General features: G+C 33.6%; 1 protein-coding gene and 1 pseudogene across 1 annotated transcript; both read left to right on the forward strand.

The window, feature by feature from the left end:
- Positions 1-2,445: 2,445 nt before the first annotated feature.
- LOC142517761 (late embryogenesis abundant protein At1g64065-like) lies at positions 2,446-3,399 on the forward strand. Its single transcript, XM_075620192.1, has one exon. The coding sequence runs from the start codon at positions 2,583-2,585 to the stop codon at positions 3,240-3,242; it is 660 nt and encodes a 219-aa protein (XP_075476307.1). The 5' UTR covers positions 2,446-2,582; the 3' UTR covers positions 3,243-3,399.
- Positions 3,400-6,508: 3,109 nt separating this feature from the next.
- On the forward strand, positions 6,509-7,479 carry LOC142504423 (late embryogenesis abundant protein At1g64065-like; annotated as a pseudogene).
- The last annotated feature ends 8,334 nt before the right edge of the window (positions 7,480-15,813 follow it).

Consider the following 15,813-nt stretch of genomic DNA (forward strand, 5'->3'; position numbering starts at 1 on the left):
ATATATTAATTATTATTGTGTACATATTCTCGTGTTGCTCTAATATAAAAAGTATTATATTCAATCGATCCATTTCCGACGATAATATGACCACAAAAATATAAAAGAATATCGATACTAGTCATTTGAAGGAAGAATTTCGGATAAGAGAAAATTTAAACAAATTGACAAAATAATTTTGGATTGAAGAATTACAAAAGAGATAGAAATACGAGGTAAATAGTTTTAGAAATTGTAAAGATTTTAAATATAACCGAACAAAGTAAGAAGAGATTTATTGGTTTTGAAAGCATGAATACTACATATTCAACGGGAGAATCACAGTGAAAATAAAGCGTTAATAATCGCATTGAAGCGAGCGGACACTGCTCTTGTTTGCTATTGTCGGTCGCGCAGCAAAATTATTTCCATATAAAAGCCTTGAATCTTAATCCATTTCCAAATATTCCCATTCGAAATACATCAAAAAAAATCTTATCTTGTCGTCTTATCTGTATAGTTGCTATTTCTGGTAGTGTTTAGGAAGCATGATTTGATTCGGTTGCAGCACTTGACTCAGACTGAGCGATGAAGATTTCCATTGTGTTACTGACCCCCTCTCTAGAATTTAGTAATCTAAGCTTCTACTGAAGTTCATTCCATTTCCGCGGACTATGATCTCTCTAAACGGCATTGATGGCAGCACATTTTCCATTATAGATATTTTTTCTCCCAGAAATACGAGTCATGAGGGTGGTGATTTCAGCCTCAGACATAATCTTCTGCTGAACACGCCGAGGGCTTGCCAACTGCAAGCCTTTCGGTTAATGGCTCAGATTAAAGCCGAGTCCCTCCTACTGATCCCGAGTGCAGAGTGAAATCCAATGGACATCGTAGCGAAACAAAGGATTTATATCTTGATGAGAAATCTGATTCCGTTGGAAAAAATGATGGTGGTGACGACAGTTTGTTGGATAATTGTGTAATTCTTCCAAGCAATTGTACGTTTGCCTTGTCTAGTTTCGTATGTTCCCTCTGAAGAGAAAAGAAGATCAATAAGATCTTGCCCTCCCAATATAGGGAAAAATGGCGAGAAACCCATCCAGCAGCTAATTTTTTTAAAAAATCTGGTTTTTGGTATGTTATATATTATATTACTGCATTTTGGTTTGCCTAAGAAATTCTGTAGATGGGTATCATTGAACATAGTTACCTTCATCTTCATAATATATCGATCAAGATTCAGCTCTCATGTTTGTATGCTGTTTGATTTTAATTCATAATTTCGAAGAAAACTATTTGTTCTTGATCTATTTGTGGAAGGATGATGATTTCGAGACTATGATAGATACTAGAAGCTTCTTCCCCTTATTACACCATCGAGACAAGAAATCGATTACCGTTAGTTACTCTTTTGATCAATTTCTAAAATATCTTTTCAAGTGATTTCATATCTAGCTATTTTTTTCCCAAAAGAAAAATATCTAAACATTTATGATTTAAAAAGACTAAATCTTTATTCTTACGAAGAATATATAGTTGAGTCGGCTTTTTGACCAGACCAATGTAATTGTCAAAACGATAACGAGATAAGCTTATTAATTTGATTAGATATTAGATTTTTTTTCTTCCATTTATTCAGAAATATTAACTGATTTTGTGAAACATGTGTGAAATCTAGTATCATATTCCTTCCCAAAAAAAAAAAGAAAAAAAAACTAGTATAATATTTTATATGGTCTGAAAATGGTACAAGTGGGAAAAAGTATATTCCACCATAGAAGCACAAGTCTACAAAGGAGTTTGAGTCAACCTTCGTCGAAAAAGAAAGCCAGCGGACGCGTTAATTTAAACTAGTACACGGACATACGTTATGTTGCGCGGTGGTTGTGTAATATTTTTTATAATTTATTTAATTTATATTTAAATGAGAATCAAAATATAATTATAAGAAATAATGAAGGACTACACAGTAATTTTAATATATAAACTAAAAAATAAATTGAAAAATAAAAAAATAAAAAAGTGACATAAATAAAAATTGAACCTATAACCTAAAAAACAATGACTCTATCCGTTGAACTAAATATAACTTGCATTAAAATGTTAACATTTTATTAATATATATAATTATTAAAACAGATCATGACACCAAAATTAGTTACTTTAAGTGTCTCAAACTTAATAAAATAATATAGAATAGTATAGATGTGACGTAAAGATGCAAGAAACTTGTGGTATTATTCCGGTTACTATCGATCGACAAATAGTAACAAAAAATTCTACACACGTATACTTTTTTTTAAAAAAAAAAGTATCAATGGCTTCCAAATTAAATTTTTCCAAGTTTTTTTGAGATATAAATATAATTTTGTTTGTGTCTTTATCAACTCGAATTTTTAGACTTGTATATATACCTGTTTTTATAAGTTGTGTCAAATATTATTTAATTATAATACTCTTGGCTGGTTGGCTTTATCGAATAGAAATGAAATTGTTCTCCTAATATATATACATAAACACAATCTTTTCATGTTTAAACACCATCTCTTACTCCTTCAAAGCGACATACATCACATTCCCACCTCTTCTCTGAAATTCTAATGACTTCAAAGGAGCGAGAACTTCCAAACATCCCACCGGCATCCGCCAACGGCAACGCACACAGAGACACGGAGACGACCACCACCATGGCTTCCCACGATGCCAGAGAGAAACGCAGGAAGAAACGCCGAAAGTGGTTACTCTACGTAGTATTGTTCATCGTTTTCCAATCCGCGGTCATCGCGGTGTTCACGCTGACCATAATGAAGATCAGAAGACCGAAGTTAAGCGTGCGTGCCGCGACGTTTAGCAACTTCAACGTCGACAATTCGACAGCGAAGCCGTCGTTCAGCACGAGGATGAACGTCGAGCTGCGGGTCAAGAACTCTAACTTTGGTCGTTTTCAGTACAAGGCCACGACCGTTTACTTCTCTTATCGGGGCACGTCGATTGGGGAGGCATTGGTTAGCGAGTCCCATGCTAAATGGCAATCGAAGAAGAAATTTTTTGTGGATGTGGATTTAGATTTCGCGGGTGCGCAATCAGATCCACACCTCGTTAGTGATCTAGCTGATGGGCTCGTGCCCATTTCGAGCCATTCTGAACTAAGAGGAAAAGTTGAGCTTTTGTTTGTGCTAAAGAAGAGAAAATCCACATATATGGATTGTTCTATGGAAATTTTGACTGGTTCACAGCAGTTGGGCAATATTGCTTGCTGATCACTATGTTACTTTCAATGTGATACATATTTTTTGAAATTCTGTATATATATTATTTAGAATTCTTTCCCCTTTTATTTTTCATCTTTTTTTGTAATAATACCTCTTGGTTTGTAATATATTTATCTGATACTGTAATGATTCATTCTATCATCAGTTTCCCTCCATTGAAGAGCTTGACAACATGTTCTAGTAATAATCCATTTAGCTGGCTTTTTACAGAAAATCAACGCCCTTTGTAAATTTACCCCAAAATAATAATTTTTTTTAAAAAAGGAGACTCCTTTATGGTCAGCATGCACCAATTGGGTGTTGAAAAAAAATGTAGTAAGTCAAATATGCCCAACTTTTATAAAAGCTTGGGATTCAGCCCTCGAGTTAAACGGTTCCTCAAGTCCTAGTGGAAATTAAATTATTGACCTTTTAATTTCAAACTATGCATTCATATAAAAGTAGTGACATTGAGTCTTGACGTGACGTCGTACATATCAGTATTTTTTGATGTCAGGTCAATATTTCATTAAAAAAAATTACTAAAAATCAAAACATTATATAACTCACGTCACTAAAACTCAAAATTTAATAATTACATGACCAAAATATAAAATAAACAAACTTACAAACCCACACATTTTGATTATTTTTCAGATTAATACATTGGGAGAATGTTGGTCCACGTGTAGTGTAGACTAATTCGAAGGAGGTGATCGATGCAGAGATTTTGTAAAAGGTTGAGAGAAAATTGGGCTAATTTTATGTTTTTTGAGTACCGTCCATATTGTAAAATATATAATTTCTCGTTCAAATGAGATAAGTCATTCTTGTCCGTCCACAGTGATTTTCCTTAGAAAAATATGCTATAAAAATTTGCTTAGTAGGCGAGCAATTTGAAAATTCAAAGAAAAAGACATCCGGTTAGCTCAAAATTTTCAAACAGAAGCATCGATTATGGCTCCATGTTTACTGTCGGGGTTTCAAACCTTTTTTCCATCCAGATGGATCCATTGATTTTTTTTTTAAAAAAAATATTATAGTATAGCTTAAAAAAAGATTTATAAGTTTTGCATTATAAATACTCTAAATCACACATACCAAAGATGTTGGTGCCAGCGTTTATAATCATTGTGTTTCACCTTAATTTTGCAAAACTCTACCAACTCTCAAGTTCAGTAGTTTGAAAAAGAGATCACTTTAAATAGTTAGTCAACCAAATTTTTTTAAAATTTTTTTGTATATTTTTAAAATATTAAATAAATTATTTAAAAATTTTGAACTTATTTTTGTTTTTTTAAATTTATTTATATAAATATTTGTTGGTTTAGTTTTTGAAAAAAAATGTGTATGCATATTCATTCAATGTTTTTTTTTAATTTTATTAATAATGGTAATATGATTAAAAAATAATAGTATGAAATTCTTGAATTTTCGTATACAAAATTTTTGGATTTATATATTTTATTTATTAAAACAAAATCTTTTATTTATTTAAATATATGTTGATTTAGTTTTAAAACATAAATAAAAGAAGTTGTGTATGTATGTCAATCCACTAATTTTTTATTTTGAGTAGGGTTGACTCGTTTCACAGATAAAGATATGTGAGACCGTCTCACAAGAGACCTACTCCTAATCTAAAAGATAAATCACTTTTTCCTTCCAAATTAAACACATCTTACTTAAATCATAAAAACCGTTCAATTTCCCTCCACTCCTTAGCTCCTATTGATCTTCTACAAGTTGACGCGGAGAAAAATAATTCCCCGTAATTTTATTTGGGAAGAAAGATCGAAATCCATTTTCCAAATCAATTCCTGATGGCCAAAAGTGAATCGTATGCTGTTTTCTCGCACCTAAAGAGCAGTGAAAAATTGACGTTCAAAACATTCCTTGTTAATTTAAACAATTCATATGATGTTTTAGAATAGTTTACGTTCGTGTATATACACTGACTCCAATTATTCCGAATTTTAAGCAAATATAGCCTTTTTTTTATAAAACCCTATAGACAGATCTTCTTCCTTATTCAATCGTCTCATCAAGTTCACGATCAGAAACTGAATTTCTTGTATAGATTGCACTAAAGATTAAAACAAAATTTACACCGAGAGAAAAATTGCCCGGATTTCAGAAATACGGTGGCGGTGCAGATATAGCCTTTTTAAAATTAAATAAATTTTATTTAATTACTCAATTAATTTTAAATTGATTAATATATCATAAACTCTTTCAAAATGTTCCATGAGAATTTTGCACCTAGTAGTCATTACTACTTATTTGTAATTTAATTAGTATATTTTAAATTTACAAAAAAATAATTATGATCTCATTACAACCTCAATTGATTATCAGACATCGTCGATATATTGAGAGAACAAATCTCGTTTATATAATAAAAAATGAAAAATGAAAATTTTGTTGATCTATTTTGCCAATTTTGTGAACTCATTCACTAAAATTCGCAGTTCCATTTTCTCACTTAATTAGCAGTTTAGCTAAATTCCACAATTTTCATTACATGAAATCAACTTATAAACTCATTTGTAAGCGATCTGTTTGATATCCATCAAACGATAGTCGTCAAATTCAATTCATTGAACTTGATCATCTCAACGAGAACACATAATCCAATACTTATGCGAGCCTCAATGGTTTAAAGATACAATTAGTCGTGGCAAAACTTCATGTGATTCAGAACAACATTTTTTTCATGTTCTGGCTTACCATAATTAGCTTCATTCTTTTCATCAACTATTTGATCAAGAACGTCAGAACTCAAGTCTAATTACACCCTTAAAATCATGGTAAAAACTTCTAGCAGCATCGTTCTATGATCCTTTAGGTATCACTGATAATGTTTCAAGAACCTAAAGTTATGGTTACTGTACAGTATGATCCATTGAACTCATATATCTCAATTTGAATATGCAACCATTCATAGATCGATAATTGCAAATTAGTTCGATAATGATGTGATATATCATTGAGCAATAACATTGACGTGATACGTGCAACCGAGGAAAATATCTTTCCAAAATGCATATGTCTTACTATGGTCAGATATTCTTTCCACTATTAACTAATCAGATCATATATGATATTTTCACTCGTAGGTGAGCAATGAATTCGTGATTACAATATATTGACTCCTACGTATTTTGAAACTACACACAACCTCGCCATTTAATGACCCTCAATGGAGGTCGGTACACGGATCAAAATGCATTCTAGTACGTAGAGCCTCCACGTTGTCTCGTGTCAATGGACTAATGGCGTACAACAATAACCATAAACTATTTCACTCGATAAATAATAACCACTTGGAAAGTTCGAGTGGGAGTTCTTCTGTGCATGATCAAATGATCACTCATCATTATGAATAAACATCCACATGCCATTACCAATGAAATATGACATTTACATCGAATTTGTGTGGCCTTTATCCTTATTTATGCTGTTGAATCAACTAAGAACCTTTTAAAATATACAGTATGCTTCATAATGATTTTCATGATTTTAGGTTGCGTTTTGTATATTCAAAAACTTTATATATGTAGCTTGCATGTGTATACATATAAAGTAAATGTCATAATTGAATAAAACGTCAAATATTATTAAAATAAAACTTTCAAAAATTGACTCGCTGGACAATTATTTTAAGAGAAGTGGCGAACGTAGCCATAAGAAACAAGAAACGTCTAAAGCGTATGAAATGCTTCGTGTACATGTTAGCATTCATCGTGCTTCAAACATGTGTTTTTCTTATCTTCGGCCTCATCCTCGTGAAAGTCCGGTCACCGAAATTCAGGGTCCGGTCCGCTACATTGGACACATTCAAAATCGCTACACACACAAACTCGCCGTACAACATCAAAATGATAGCCGAGTTGGGAGTCAAGAACCCAAACTTCGGCAAGTATAATTACCAAAATAGCACGATCAAGTTCTACAATCATGCAGTGTACAAAGTTGGCGAGGCGGTCGTGCCTGGGGCGAGTGCTAAGTCCTGCTCGACTAGGAAATTCGAGGTCACGGTTGATTTGTCATCGACGAACATGCCGTCTGGTGGTTATCTCAGGCTAGTTCAGGTCTGGTGCTATAATTCCATTGAATAGTCTATGTAGTGTGAAGGAATGGTGGAGATCATGAATTGATGAAGAAGAATAAGTCCTCTAATATGAATTGCACATTGGGCATCAATATATCTTCCAATAATATCGAAAATCTCTCCTGCAAATGATTTTCTATATAATTCTGATTTATTTTTATAAAAGTTATTATATTTTGTTGTTTATTCATTCATATTTTAAACTATTTCATTTTTTTTTTTGGTATTGATGTTAGTGTGATGTGTTCAGGCTGGTTTTTTTGATGTCTTGCACTTTAATTTTGTATTTATATGTTAATAAATATGAAACGTAAATTTTTTGTACAAAAATTTTTTAATTCAGTAAATTGTTTTATTTTATTAAATATTAGGTATAAATAACATAACATGTAAACTTAAGTCAATAGTGTATGGATTTTGAATTTATTAAGCATTGTATAATGGATTTTTTCCTCTTTTTTAAACATTGGTGCATGTATGTTAAATTTTTTTTGGGGCCATCGCCAGAGTTCGAATTCAGGCCTATTTAATTTATTGTATAAAAGAATTCAGGCCTATTTAATTTATTGAATAAAAAAACTTTGTTCGTGTTTTAAGACAACCCATTTGGCTCAATGTTTTAAGTTTAAGACAAAATAAAAATTTAGAGAAAAATCAATTATTTTATTTGGTTATATATGAATAAACAAAAAAGAAATTGATTTATAAATTACGAAATATTTCGTTATGTATATTATTTCCATTTTATTTTATATCATAGTTATTAATCTGTATAATATTTTGTAACTTAAAATAAATTTTATATAATAATTTTTTGTAACTTAAATAATATATATATATAATAATTATATATATATATATATTCCCTCAGTCGTTGCGATTAAATTCGTTAAATTTTTTCCCTCGTCATTATTGAGATGTAATATTTTGGTGAACTTATTGAGAGCCAAGTTTTTTTGTTATTACAGTGCAGAAGTCTATCAGATGAATTAATGGTGATTAGTTACTGTCCGAGAGAACATCGTGACATGGTTTTGAAATCAGCCCAGGAATTTGGCAACGAAATGAACAATGTAAATAAACTCAAATAATGGATAAATCATGCCAAGTCACTGTTTTAAAATCGACTGTTCTCATTCCAATAGAAGGAAGGTGGAACCAGAACTAAAACGCCGATTTTTGATGATTTGGTTCTAGTTTAGATACGTTCGAGCTATTTGAACTGAAATTTATTCTTTTAACTATTAGAATGAATTAATAATTCTCTTGTGATATATTTTTATCTGTGAGACGGATCAACTTTGTCTATATTTATAATAATAAACAATATTTTTGATATAAAAAATAATAATTTTTCATGAGTGACACAAACAAGAAATACAGCTCATAAAATTTCCCATGAGAATGAAAACTACAAATCGACACTTGTGGTCATTGAACTAATTGAATTTAATTAGTGCAAAAGATTAAAAAATGGAGATTAAGAGCCTTTAGTTTTATTATAGAGAAATAGAAGCAATTTATATAAAGTAGGTAGTTTAAATTATATAATCATTTTGTCTATACAATTTATAGATTAATCTTATAAAAACTTAGATTAATTTATGGTAAGGATAACAATTCCAAACAATTCTAATTTCAGTTTTTGGTAGGCGTGCCAAAATCAGACACGACTCGTCAATCCGACACGATTCAACCAAAAAAAAATCATGTTTGAGTTTGGGGTTTTCGGGTTCGGGTTGGACCCGACAGCTGACCCGAAAAAAATGATCGGGTTGAGTTGGATTGGGTTTGGATCAACCAAATTTTAATTTAATTAAAAAAATATAATTAGTAAATATTGCCTACATTTTTATATACTGTATGTCTGAAAAAATATTTATTTTATATTTATATCATAAATTTTCATAATTTAATATTTATTTTGAACATTTTTCTTTTTTAAACCATTATTTATTTGACTTGGTAAATATACTTATTTTTCTACAAGTAAACTTTCAAATTTAAATCATATATATGAGGGAAATTTTGTTATCATGTGTTTAAATTAAAATATAATTTTTTTTTGAATTTTTTTAATTTTCTTTTAAAAAAATTCAAAATCGGGTTGATCTCGGTTCGGGTTCGGGTAGAGAGTTTTCGGGTTGACTCGGGTTCAGGTTGGGTACAGATTGAGCAATTTTTGGACAATATTATTGCTCAACCCAACCCACCCGAATTGACGCTCCTAATTTTTTGGTTTCGATTTAAGCTCCTATTATGGAACAAAAACTCATTAAAAAATTTGTTCTGGCCTCTACTTTTATAAACATCATTTCCCAAAGCTTTATTGACGAGATTATTGAATCAGCAACTGATAATATTGAATATATACTATTTATTTTAATGACGATGAAACTCACAACTACTATCTTTCGGTCTAAACACTGTACAATGTAAATTACATAGTCAAGTAAACCACACTGAGAAAACCATATTCGACATGTTCACCCGATAAAGTGTCGGTAATAAAATCAAACTCGTGATCATTGATAAAATCGCTCACATATTCTACTAACTTGAATACTCACGAGTAGCTATAAGCAGCTATATGAATTTAATTGAATTAGTAGACACGATGACTAATGAAGAAATGGACATATATGGCTGATGAGTGTGAAGTGGATTGTTTCCTATAATTTGCTTGTCTCACGGGTTGTGTCGCCCTTTTGCAAAAACTCGCTAATAATTGCGTCTGAGTTGTCTCTTGTGATAATATTGGTTGCCATGTAAACACTTTCACGTGAGATTTAAATTTTTTAGCAGGATTAGTAGGGGCGAAGCTAAGATATTTGGGTTATTTTTCAATTCATACTTAAATGTAAAGTATGTCTCGAAAATTATGACGTAGGACAAAAGATATTTCGCTAACTTCCGCTTTTTTTAGATTTATTTTTCACGGTGAAAAATAAATTTTCTTCTGCGTTATATGAAAAAGTTATGGGTGCCGTGTATATGAATCAAATGTATTTCTGACAAATATATGTCCCTCACTAGAACCAAAAAAATGGAAAAAAGAGTCTCCAAAATAGAGCAATCATAATACATGTAAGACATAACGTTTGTCGCTTTATCAAAAACTATAATTAGTGGTAATAGTTCAACTCAAATCTTTTAAATCGCATAGCACCTCAAGCTCCATGGCTCGACCGCTCTATTCAGTAGAGACAATTATTGCACATCAACAATCTCCCCCCAATAATTGCAATACTTGCAATAAATGAGAATTGAGCACATGAATTTAGCTCTGATATCTGTGAGACCCCGTAAATTGATTAATGTTAATTATGTATTTATGAGTCATAGAGCAACTCATAAAGTAATCATAATTAAAACTGAAATAAGAAAATGTAAATAATATATCATGATAAGAGATATGGGTTGCATATGAACTCCTGTAAAAGAAAAATAGTCTACTAAATTTTAAAAATAGTCAATTAAAATTTAAGGGCAAATTTGTAATTAAGGATATGGTGGCAAAATTGTAATTAATAAAACACTTAAAATTTTGCTTCCATTTCCCTGTACTAACGTGTCCTAGGAATTGTGTTACACATGTCCATTCTCTTCCTTGTGTTGACCGATGCTTGCATGACTAAGCATATAACCAAGCTTTTGAAATACATCTGTAACATATTTCCTTCACATTTGCAACGATTTGAAGTGAGAAGTGTCTTCTGGTTCTACGAGATGAAATAAGAGGTATGATTATGTCAATTTTAAGTTTTTATTATCTTTATGTGATAGACGCATAAATAGGGAAATTGAAACACTGTAAACACGTGGTGTTGAGGTGGGAAGGTGATATCATGAAATTGGAAATATATATTAATTTAACTAATTGGATAAGCAATGTGATTAGTTAAATGACATGTTGATCAAGGGATTCATTGAGTACAATTAACAATATGAGGAGATTAAAAGAAATTCATTGTGCTATTCTTGTATTCTGAATGACTTTTATATATATATATATATATATATATATATATATATATATATATATATATATATATATACTTGAGTATCGATTAATAAACACCAAATATATATATATGGTTCAAATAAAATATAAATTCTCTTAATAATTTAAATGTTAAATTGAATAGCGTAGAACGAATTAATACATTCAAATACGCTATCAGTGTTGAATTTGAATGAGTTTATTAATTGAAATGAATATGTTATTGATGTAGATAGATTTTTATACTGAAATCTAAAGCTACAACAGACTGGAAACGAAGAATTGAGGTATGTTGCGACCGGATAACATACGACAGATATCTGTATTATATGATATATGTTGGATTGGTTTGATTGATTGGATTGAGAATATGTGTCTATATGCCTTATTTGTTGAGTTTATGTGGCATACATGACATTGTGATTTGAATATCGATGTATAACATAAATGTTTTGTTAACACACATCGTTTGATGCATACATCGATACATGACATGCACGCTGAGCTATGATCCTTGGATACCCTGATATGATTTGATTGGATTCTGGGGTTTGTGAACACAATTGCTATGTTGGTATTATATGACCCGTAAAGCATAGATAATTGTGGCCCCGATGATTGGATATGAGATTTGGGATTTGATGGCACTTTGTCGACGCTATCATACGAGTATCCCTTATTGAGGCCGGTGTGCCAGCTCGAGCATTGATTTGATAGCGATTCGTTTGATTCTGACATGTGCTCAGTGGATGGGCATTTGACCCGATACATCCACGACATACATGCACTGCATACCATATATCATTGTTTAGATACTTGTGGTATATATGATGGTTGTTCCATACGGAGCTTTGCTCACCCCAAGGGGGGCTGTTGTTGTCTTTGTGTGTGGACAATGGCAGGTACTCCAAGATATCAGGAGACCGGAGAGGGTACTTCTGGAGGGAGTCACAGTTGAGTTTAGGTTTATGTCTTGTTCCCAGACAGTTGAGTTTAGGTTTATGTCTTGTTCCCAGTATATATGTATATGTATTTATATACCGGGGCATGTCCCGAGGATATGAGTTGTTTGTATATGATTGGTTATGATTTCATGTGGGCATGTTTATGATGTGAGATTTAATACTATTTTTAGTATTCAAATTAAAGAAGAGATATTTCGGGCTCATTGTAAAGAAAATTTAAACTCGTTTTCCGCTGTGATTAATTAACCCTAATCAGATTGCATTGTAATAACGATTAGAAACTAAGGGCCCCACACTAAAGTGGTATCAGAGCATAGCTGGGAATGCTCGATTGAGTCTTGTGTACACTTGAATATGCACAAATGAATTGTGCTTATGTGTTTGATTTATTTGTATTACTTGCTCTTACTTGATTTGATTTGAGTAAGTATCTGATGAGATTGATGATATGAGATGATGGTATTGTGAAATTGATATTGATCTGTGATATTCATCTTTTGATTTGTATATGGATCCCACAAATGAAACTGCGAGTAGCAGTACTGAGAGGATAGTTGGGCAATTTGAAGGATTGTCCATGGATGTAGTGATAGCTCGATTCCAGGATCTGAAACCACTGAGGTTCTTTGGCACTGAGAGTGCTGAAAGAGCAGAGGCTTGGTTAAAGGATATCGAGCACTTGTTTAACATTGTTGAGTATTCCAAGGCTCGGAGACTGAAACTTGCTCTCTATCAGTTGAAAGACCGAGCTAAATCTTGGTGGGAAGCCGCTGAGATTGGATTGAAAGAGGCCGGGATTGAAGTCACATGGGATGTCTTCAAGGCCCAGTTTTTGGAGCAGTATTCCCCTCCATCTTATTATACTGTTCAGGAGAATGAATTTAATAATCTGCAGCAGGGAACGATGTCTGTTGCGGAGTATGCTTCAAAATTTTCTACTCTGTTGAAGTATGCACCTCACGTAGCTGGGAATGCGAGGGCAAAATATAACAGGTTTGTAAATGGATTACATCCTGCTTTATATACTTATGTTGTTTCTGGATTGCCTACCAGCTACGCAGAGGCAGTGGAACGAGCCAAGGCAGCCGAGGCTGGACTTAGGAGAGGAGGTCCACAGTATACTCCTCCATCTCCGGTGTCAGCTCAGCAGCCTAGTTTGCGGCCGAGGGGTAAGAAGGTCAAGAAGACTGGTTCTGTTTCTTCGTCTTCTTCGATTTCGAGTGGATCACAGCGAGGGAGTCCTGTGATTGCTCCCTACTGTAGTCATTGTGGAGGTAAACATACTATCGAGCAGTGTCGAGGTATGTTTGGTACTTGTTATCAGTGTGGGCAGGAAGGCCATTTCTCTCGAGTATGTCCGAACAGAGGTACAACTTCTGCTCAACCCCAGCCAGGATTTAGAGGTGGCCCTAGTACTATGATGAGACCTGCTGTTCCTGTTCCATCTTTTCAGCAGTCGAGTGTCCCACGATATCGAGGACCGGGTGGTCAGAGTGCGCAAGTTCCTCCTCAAGTGAGGGTGTATGCCATGACTGAGGATCGGGCGAGAGAAGCTCCTGGAGGCGTGATTGCAGGTATTTGCACGCTTTGCGATTATCCTGCACGTGTTTTATTTGATACAGGAGCATCTCATTCATTCATTCATATCTCATGCATTTTTTGCATCTCACGATATTGAATGTACCCCGTTGTATGATATTTTGTCGATAGTCACGCCAGTAGGGAAGATTATTTTGTCTGAACAAGTTGTGCATAATTGTGTATTGATATACGAGGGTAATGTGATATTTCTGAATTTGATTGTCCTCCCAATGCACGACTTTGATTGTATTGTTGGCATGGATATCTTGATGACGAATCGAGCTACTGTGGATTGCGGTCATGGAGTAGTTCGGTTTCGACCGATTGATGGACCTAAGTGGAATTTTATGGCAAGGGTTCCCAAGCCAAAATTCCATTGGTATCTTCCTTGGAAATGTCCCGGCTATTGATATTTCGAAGAAGGAGTCTTCTTTATCTGAGATTCCTGTTGCGAAAGAATTCCCAAATGTATTTTCCGATGAGATTCCTGATTTTCCTCCTCATCGAGAAGTTGAGTTTAGTATTGATCTTATGCCAGGGACTGCTCCCATATCTAAAGCTCCCTATCGCATGGCACCTCTGGAATTGAAAGAATTGAAAGAACAATTACAGGATCTTCTCGATAAATATTCGACCGAGTGTATCACCTGGGGGAGCTCCAGTTTTATTTGTTCGAAAGAAAGATGGTACTATGCGAATGTGTATCGACTATAGGCAATTGAATCGGGCTACTGTGAAAAACAAGTACCCACTTCCCCGTATTGATGACTTATTTGATCAGCTTCAGGGTACTTCTGTATACTCGAAGATTGATCTTCGTTCTTGGTATCATCAAGTACGAGTTCGAGACGAAGATGTGACCAAAACTGCTTTTCGTACGAGATATGGCCACTATGAATTCTTGGTTATGCCTTTTGGTATCAAGAATGCTCCTGCTGTTTTTATGGACTTAATGAATCGTGTCTTTCGAGATTATCTTGACCGATTCGTTATCGTCTTTATTGATGATATTCTGGTATATTCGAAATCGAAAAAGGAGCATACTGAACATTTGAGACTGGTACTTCAAATTCTTCGTACTAGTCACTTATATGCTAAATTGTCCAAATGCGAGTTCTGGATGGACAAAGTGATATTTTTAGGCCACGTCATTTCGAGACATGACATATCTGTTGATCCTGCTAAGGTTGAAGCCGTATTGAATTGGCCGAGACCTACGAATGTTCCTGAGATCCGTAGCTTCATGGGTTTAACTGGCTATTATCGACGTTTTATTGAAGGATTTTCAAAAATAGCTAAACCTATTACTCAACTGACGCAGAAGAATCAACGATTCATTTGGTCAGATGAATGTGAAGATAGTTTTCTTGAATTGAAGACGAGATTGACCACAGCACCTGTGCTAACTATTCCCTCAGGTACCGGAGGATTTGTTGTGTGCACAGATGCGTCTGGTAAAGGTTTGGACTGTGTTCTGATGCAACACGGCAAAGTGGTTGCTTATGCGTCTCGTCAATTGAAATCTCATGAAACTCGTTATCCTATTCATGATCTTGGATTGGCTGCCATTGTGTTTGCTTTGAAGATTTGGCGCCATTATTTGTACGGAGAAAAGTTTGTAATTTATTCGAACCATAAAAGTCTGAAATACCTCTTTTCTAAATCTGATTCTGAATATGAGGCAACGCATGTGGATGGATCTCCTGAAGGATTTTGATTGTGAGATTCAATATCACCCTGGATCGGTGAATGTTACTGCGGATGCCCTTAGTCGGAAAGTTTATGATTCTGTTTTAGCCTCTGTTTGTGTCGCCAAAGTACACGAGGATATATGTACTTCTGGCTGGACTTGTCACTCGAATTGGAATTCTGTCACTGTCTCAGCATTGCAAATTGAGCCGAACTTGATATCGAAAA

Source organism: Primulina tabacum, chromosome 1, assembly GCF_025594145.1.
Source record: "Primulina tabacum isolate GXHZ01 chromosome 1, ASM2559414v2, whole genome shotgun sequence".
Classification (NCBI taxonomy): Eukaryota; Viridiplantae; Streptophyta; class Magnoliopsida; order Lamiales; family Gesneriaceae; genus Primulina; species Primulina tabacum.

Excerpts from the sequence above, each read along its gene's own strand:
- LOC142517761 (XM_075620192.1), top strand. The coding sequence starts at position 2,583 with ATGACTTCAAAGGAGCGAGAACTTCCAAACATCCCACCGGCATCCGCC.